The sequence below is a fragment of the Molossus molossus genome, unplaced genomic scaffold (genome assembly GCF_014108415.1).
Source record: "Molossus molossus isolate mMolMol1 unplaced genomic scaffold, mMolMol1.p scaffold_m16_p_10, whole genome shotgun sequence".
Taxonomy (NCBI): domain Eukaryota; kingdom Metazoa; phylum Chordata; class Mammalia; order Chiroptera; family Molossidae; genus Molossus; species Molossus molossus.
Window position 1 is genome coordinate 95,809,573 of NW_023425345.1, and position 6,437 is coordinate 95,816,009.

The following is a 6,437-nucleotide window of genomic DNA, read 5'->3' on the forward strand; positions in this document are numbered from 1 at the left end:
CTCAATCAATATATATTATATATATATATATATATATATATATATATATATAAATCCTTACCTGAGGACATTTTTGCATACATCTTCAGATAGAGCAGGAGGGAAAGAGGGAGGAAGAAAAAAAGAAACATCGATGTGAGAGAGACACATTGACTGGTTGCCACCCACACAACCCCAACCGGGGCTGGGGACAAACTGCTACCGAAGTATGTGCCCTTAGCGGAACCGAACCTGGGTCTCTCTGGTCCACAGGCTGATGCTCTAACTGCTGAGCCAAACCGGCCAGGGTTCAATCTACTTATGTTTTTTACCAATACAAAGACTTAGGGTTAATATTGGGTATTTCTTGATACCTTGTTTTTATTTTTAACTATTCCTGTCCACGGAAATCTTTGGTAGAAGGTGAAAGATTCCTACGATCAGGAGAGAAACCAGAGTTACAATACCTGGTTTTTAATCGAGCCAACTAGCTTTGAGGCTCTAAAGTTTAATAAATAAATTCTTATTCAACTTAATCATAATTCATCTCAATTTACAGACAGATTTTATAGCTCAAGAATAGTAAGCATGAAGCAAGAATTAGGGATCTAGGATTGGTAGCCTTCCAGGTGTTTGCTATCTGAATTCTGCTGTTTACTCATGAAAGTCATAACTGAGTTAAATTCTTACCAGAGACGAGAACATATTTCACACATACTATGGACTCAGTATCATGCAAAATGCCTCATGTGCACTATCTCATTTAATCCTTACAACAACCCTATGAAGACCATAATAGGTTCAAGTTTACCTGTGACAAATTTAGGCTCAGATTGCTCAAGTGGTCTAAGACCACCCAGGTTGTAAGCGGAGGAGCTGAGATTCAAACCCAAGCAATGTAACTTCAGAGTCCATGCTGTAGAGCTTAGAATTATTATTATTTTTTTAATGAGTTAAGCATAATGGAACTCTCAGCACTATGTAAAGAACTGTGCATGCTTTTCAAAGTCTTAGCTTCATCGGGTGTTTTAAGTGTCAATTCATCCTCTCATCACTAAGAAAGCGTTGCTATCCCTAGCTAGGTGTGGTTTAGGGAAGGTCTCTCTCCCAGCCCGGTGAGCGTTCCGTATTTTTGTTGTCCTGGTTCTGGGTTACCAGCGAATCCTCTCTTGTACACATGCTGGTTTGAATAGTTGTCTGAGTTCTCGGTGTTTTCCGGAGGCAAGACTTGCTCAGCGGCCAGACTTCGATGCCGAGCTCCGGCTGCTGCTGTTTCCGGAGCTCCAGTCCTGCTTTCTCAAGCCCGTCACCGCAGAGATGGTGGGTGATGCAGCCTTTGTCACCGCAGCACCAGCTCAAACTGGCCCTGCCTGTTTCGAACCAAACCCAGAACCCAAGTTTACCCCACGCAAGAATAACACTCCTGAACCCTTAACTGCTCCCCACCCCACAGGACCAGAGGACTGGGACTCGTCCGGAACCTGAACACTGGAAACCTTTCAGAAACAAAGGACCCGATGTCCATGACGATCCAGTGCTAAAACCCCACAACTCCTGCCCCTAACGCTGGATGGGGAGGGGCCAGATTTGAGCTTTGCCTCTTGTCTTCTCGGTGGCTGATCTTCAAATACAAGCCCTTTCATTTCTCAAAAGCCAGTGCCATAGCATTGGCCTCTGCGTCTGCAGGGCAGCAGCCCTTGCTCGGGGCACCAGGGAGGCTCACAACCCTCCTTCCAGGTTCTGCCTCCCCAGCTGGCATGCGGAAGGGGAGTTTTCGAGATCACCGTGGGCTAAACGGGCAGCCCCTGGTTCCTGGATTGCCACCCAAAAGTTATTTCCTGCACAGTTGTCATCGAATACGTTTTAGGTTCCATGTGCATTAGCAGCCAACCGCCCGACTGGTACAGAGTCCCAGCGTTTTACTAAATGATTTATTAACGTGGTTCATTATAAAGTTACATAAATGTGATCATTTATAAAATAGATATGCAAGGTGTAAGTAGTATTGTGGTAGGGTGCACGAAGGCCTGAACCCCCGGGAACACTGCCACACAGCGCGGTATCTGCCTGCGTGCCTGTCTGTCCGTCCTGCCAGTGTGCGACCTTCAGGATGGGAAGGACGGCATCTGTTTCGTTCTTCACCTTTTCTCCAGCATTTCATACAGCACCTGGTATGTAGTGATGCTAAAGATGATGTGGCTGGATGGACAGATGGATGGATTTCCCTGGCCTTTCTGGGCTCTCTGAACCTCCACCTGGAGTTCAGGTCCTTCTGCAGGTTTTGTCCCGTGGTGCAGCAGAGTGGGGGGAGGACTATGCAGCGGGGCCTGGTGTGGGGGCCTAGAGCCTGCTCCGCTCTGTCGTAAGGGACGGACTCGGCACAGAGAGGTGTCAGGACCACCAGGAGGCGGTCTTGGGTAAACTGAACCCTCATTCTATTTTGGCATAGTCTGGGAGTTATGTAGAAGTTGCAAAGGGAGTACAGAGAGTTCCCGTGCGCCCCTTAGCCAGTTCCCTGACTGCGGGCATCTCCCACTGGCGGCCTGCCTTGGTCCCGCTGCGACACCGAGACGGGTACCACTCACTCCCCGAACTCCAGGGTCCGCGTGGCTGCAGCCGGCAGAACGCCCGTTCCTTTGTTCCAGGGCCCCATCCTGGAGACCACGGTGCATTTAGTGTCCCGTCCCCGAGCCCCTTCTGCTCTGTGACCGTGTCGCAGGCTCTCCTTATATTTCATGACCCTTTTAAGGAGTACTGGTCAAGTGCGTTACAAACTTTCTTTCAATTTGAGTTTGTCTGATGTTTTTCTCATAATTAGACTGGGTTTGGGCTTTTGGAAAAAGTGCCCCAGAGGGGAAGTGCCCTTCTCATCACACAGGGTCAGGTACGCCCCTGGTGACCTTGAGCTCCATCACCTGGGTGAGGCGTGGCTGCCGGACTTCTCCACTGTGCGCTCTGCGTTCCCCTCGATCCACTGACTGCTCTGGATCAGAGGAGATCCGGTCACCACAGCAGTAACGTGCGGCTGCCGGACTTCTCCACTGTGCACTCTGCGTTCCCCTCGATCCACTGACTGCTCTGGATCAGAGGAGATCCGGTCACCACAGCAGTAACGTGTGGCTGCCGGACTTCTCCACTGTGTGCTCTGCGTTCCCCTTGATCCACTGACTGCTCTAGATCAGAGGAGATCCGGTCACCACAGCAGTAACGTGCGGCTGCCGGACTTCTCCACTGTGCGCTCTGCGTTCCCCTCGATCCACTGACTGCTCTGGATCAGAGGAGATCCGGTCACCACAGCAGTAACGTGCGGCTGCCGGACTTCTCCACTGTGCGCTCTGCGTTCCCCTCGATCCACTGACTGCTCTGGATCAGAGGAGATCCGGTCACCACAGCAGTAACGTGCGGGCGTGGTGGGCCCCACGGCACGCGCCGTTTCCGGTGGTTTGCTGCATGTTCGCGCTGTGCTGTGACCTGCAGAGCTCACGCAGTGACCCACGGCAGGACGGTCAGCTCATGGGGAAGCAGGAGGGCCAGGGGGTGCCTGGTGAGGTTGAAGAACAGGTGCAGCGAAGATCAGCAAGTGGAAGTGCTGGAAGGGTAGGGGCCGTGATCAGAGACCAGGGTGCGTGAGCTGAGGATCCCGGGGGGAGCAGTCGTCGGGCATGGAAAGCTCCGGGGGTGGCCACGGGAGAGCACGAAGGCCACATGGTAGAAGAGGAGGCGCTCGGGAAGGAGGCAGGCAGCCCACTGGGACATGAAATTGTGCAAGAAGCCATCGTGTGACATTTCCTGCAGCAACGCTGGGACCGTGAGGGGGGGAGGGGTGACTGGGACGCCAATTCGGGACAGCAACGAAGAGGAGCGGGCAGCTCCCTATCCAGGTGACGGGCAGCAGAGAGCAGACTTTCGTTTGGTTTGGTTTTTACAAAAGACAAAACAGAAACAAGGGGAATACTGACCCCTCTTCCTGACCCTGAGGCGCAGAGGATGCGGAGAAGGAGCCACTTCCACGTGAGCGGGCTTCAGGAAGCCGTGTTCTTGGGTGGCAGCCAGGGCTCACGGGCAAGGGGAAGGGCACTCAGTGAAATGCAGAGGACTGTGTTTTCCCGCAACGTGTATTCCAGAGACGTGTTCGGGAATGTTCCCTTGGGCCCAGGAGACCAAGCCCAGATCGGCTTGGGTTCAAGAGGAGAGGGTGGTGGTTGGCCAGAGGGATTCACTGAGCGTGTTCTCTGTACCACGTGGAGGCTCAGGAGTGAGATACAGACATGCACCACGCGAAGTCCCTGCCGGTGAGTGACCTTCTCGTGGGACAGGCACAGGGCCACAAGGAAGTGCAATGAGGAAGAATCAGGCAGAGGAAGGGAACTGGTCAGGACAGGGAAGCTGTGTTAGGTAGGGTGCTGGGCTGAGGCCGGTCTTTGGCTCCCAAGACTCACAAAATATGGGAAACAGAAGCAACTTCTGACGGCAGGGGGACCATGGTCTCGGAATGAGCAGCCTCAGCCTAGACAGACTCTCAATGTCAGGGTGTCCACCCTCTGTGAGCCCAGGAGATGCTGGAACCCCCGAAAGAGTCGCACTCTGCCGCATTAATTGTGGGGCCCAGAGGGGTTACGCTGCACACAAGGCAAGGCAGCGGAGAGAGGCTCTGAGGGAGTGGTTGGAAGGGAGCCAGGTTGCCACAGGGGCCCGAGCTCCCCGCCTCCAGGACGTCGGGGTGGCAGGGCCTGGCTCTGTCTGATGGTGGGCTCGGGACCACAGTCAGAACAGCATCAACAACTCAAGTGCCATCTGCAACAGCTTCCGGAATAAAATCTACCCCAAACTGAAGCTTAGAAATTCAGATTCTTCCCTTACTTGACCCTGACAAAGGAGAATGAAGGGTGGACAAGAACCAGTCCTGCACACGCACACCCGCCGCACACACCCTCATCAGGACAGGTTCCCCGTGGACGTCATGGATCCCTGCACACCGTTTCCACCAGAGACTCAAGCCCAGCATCCGTAGGACCAAGGAAAGTAAGCGCTGGATAGAAGCTCTTTGGTCACCTGATCCAACATACTCTATTTTGCAAATAAGAAAGGTGGCCTCCAGAGAGGTGAGGTGACCTGACCACGGAACTGGGAGGGGCCTCTGGGAGGGCAGAGCTCCGTGCCCATCCTCATCACCACGGGGAGACCGGCCCGTCGGAATGAGAAATCCTTGGTGATGAGTCATCAGCATGGATCTCATGCCCAAGTGCTCTCCGTCCTGATGGACACCTCGCTGCACAGCCCCTCAGCCTGTCCTCAAAAGATCACAGCCTCCTCCAGACCCACAGCCATGAGGGGTGCTCAGAGCTCCTGGACCGTGAGAATCATGCCCGGGGCTAAAAGTGTCCACAGCTCTCCACGGAATAGTTTCGGCATTAGGCAACACCAATGTGCCGAGGGTTACCATACGCACTCCGAGATGCAACGTGTAAAGAAATAACATGAAGACTGAGCTGCGGATTTGGACCTCCTGCAACAAGGTTGCAGATGGATTTGGAACCTTCTGCATCAGCGTGACCATGTTTCTCCAGTATTACCTCAATGAACAGGGAGACCGGGTCTATACCCTGAAGAAGTTTAATCCTATGGGGCAACAGACCTGTTCAGTCCATCCTGCTCGGTTCTCGCCAGATGACAAATACTCTAGACACCGAATCACCATCAAAAAACGTTTCAAGGTGCTGATGACCCAGCAACCGCGCCCTGTACTCTGAGGGTCCCTTAGAGTTCATGTTTCTCCTGCCAACTGCTACCCCGCTGAGACTTTCCGAAACCAAGCTTTTCAGTTTGTGAGCCTGGAAGCCTTCTTACCACCCTTGCTCTTTGGAATCCGGTGTCATCATTACCTTTGATCATGCTTGGTGCGAAGCAATCATGGTAGCATCATCCACCTTAAAGGGAACAAGTTTGAGTCTTCTTTTCATATTTGGACTCACTGCCAGGTTATTAAAATGATTTGAAAGAGCAAATAAAAATAACAAGAACCGAGCCACTTATATTGGAGTTGGAGCTGCCCTTGCAGGGGAGCTACCTTGCACGTCCTGGGCCTCAAATCTTCGCAGCGTTAGAACTGAGCACAATAACCTTTCAGCTGGGCCTCAGGCAGCTTTGTGACCCAGCAACTGTTTGCAAAGATAACAAGAGAACAGATGTGATGACTACCAGACCGATGACTGCCGGACTGAAAACTAAAAACATCGTTCAGCATCAGCCTGCTATGTTACGCCTTCCTTCTACTGACGTCATCGTCCCCGCCCCCCCCCCCTTCTCATAAACACGCCTCTCCTTCAGCTCCTAATCAGAACACTGTCTGGGTTTCTGCCTGAATCAGTGCTTCCCAAGAGGTGTTCTTTTGAATCTCAAATAAATGCTTGTTGCCTCTCACTTTGAAAGGCCTTTTATTTTTAGGTTGACAAACAAAC

The 6,437-nt window shown here is 52.3% G+C and overlaps 1 protein-coding gene and 1 pseudogene across 1 annotated transcript; one reads left to right on the top strand and one right to left on the bottom strand.

Moving 5' to 3' along the window:
- Window positions 1-337: 337 nt before the first annotated feature.
- Window positions 338-440, bottom strand: LOC118624936 (annotated as a pseudogene).
- A 5,084-nt stretch (window positions 441-5,524) lies between these two features.
- Window positions 5,525-5,729, top strand: LOC118623023 (H/ACA ribonucleoprotein complex subunit 3-like). The gene has a single exon (XM_036250600.1). The coding sequence runs from the start codon at window positions 5,535-5,537 to the stop codon at window positions 5,727-5,729; it is 195 nt and encodes a 64-aa protein (XP_036106493.1). The 5' UTR covers window positions 5,525-5,534.
- The last annotated feature ends 708 nt before the right edge of the window (window positions 5,730-6,437 follow it).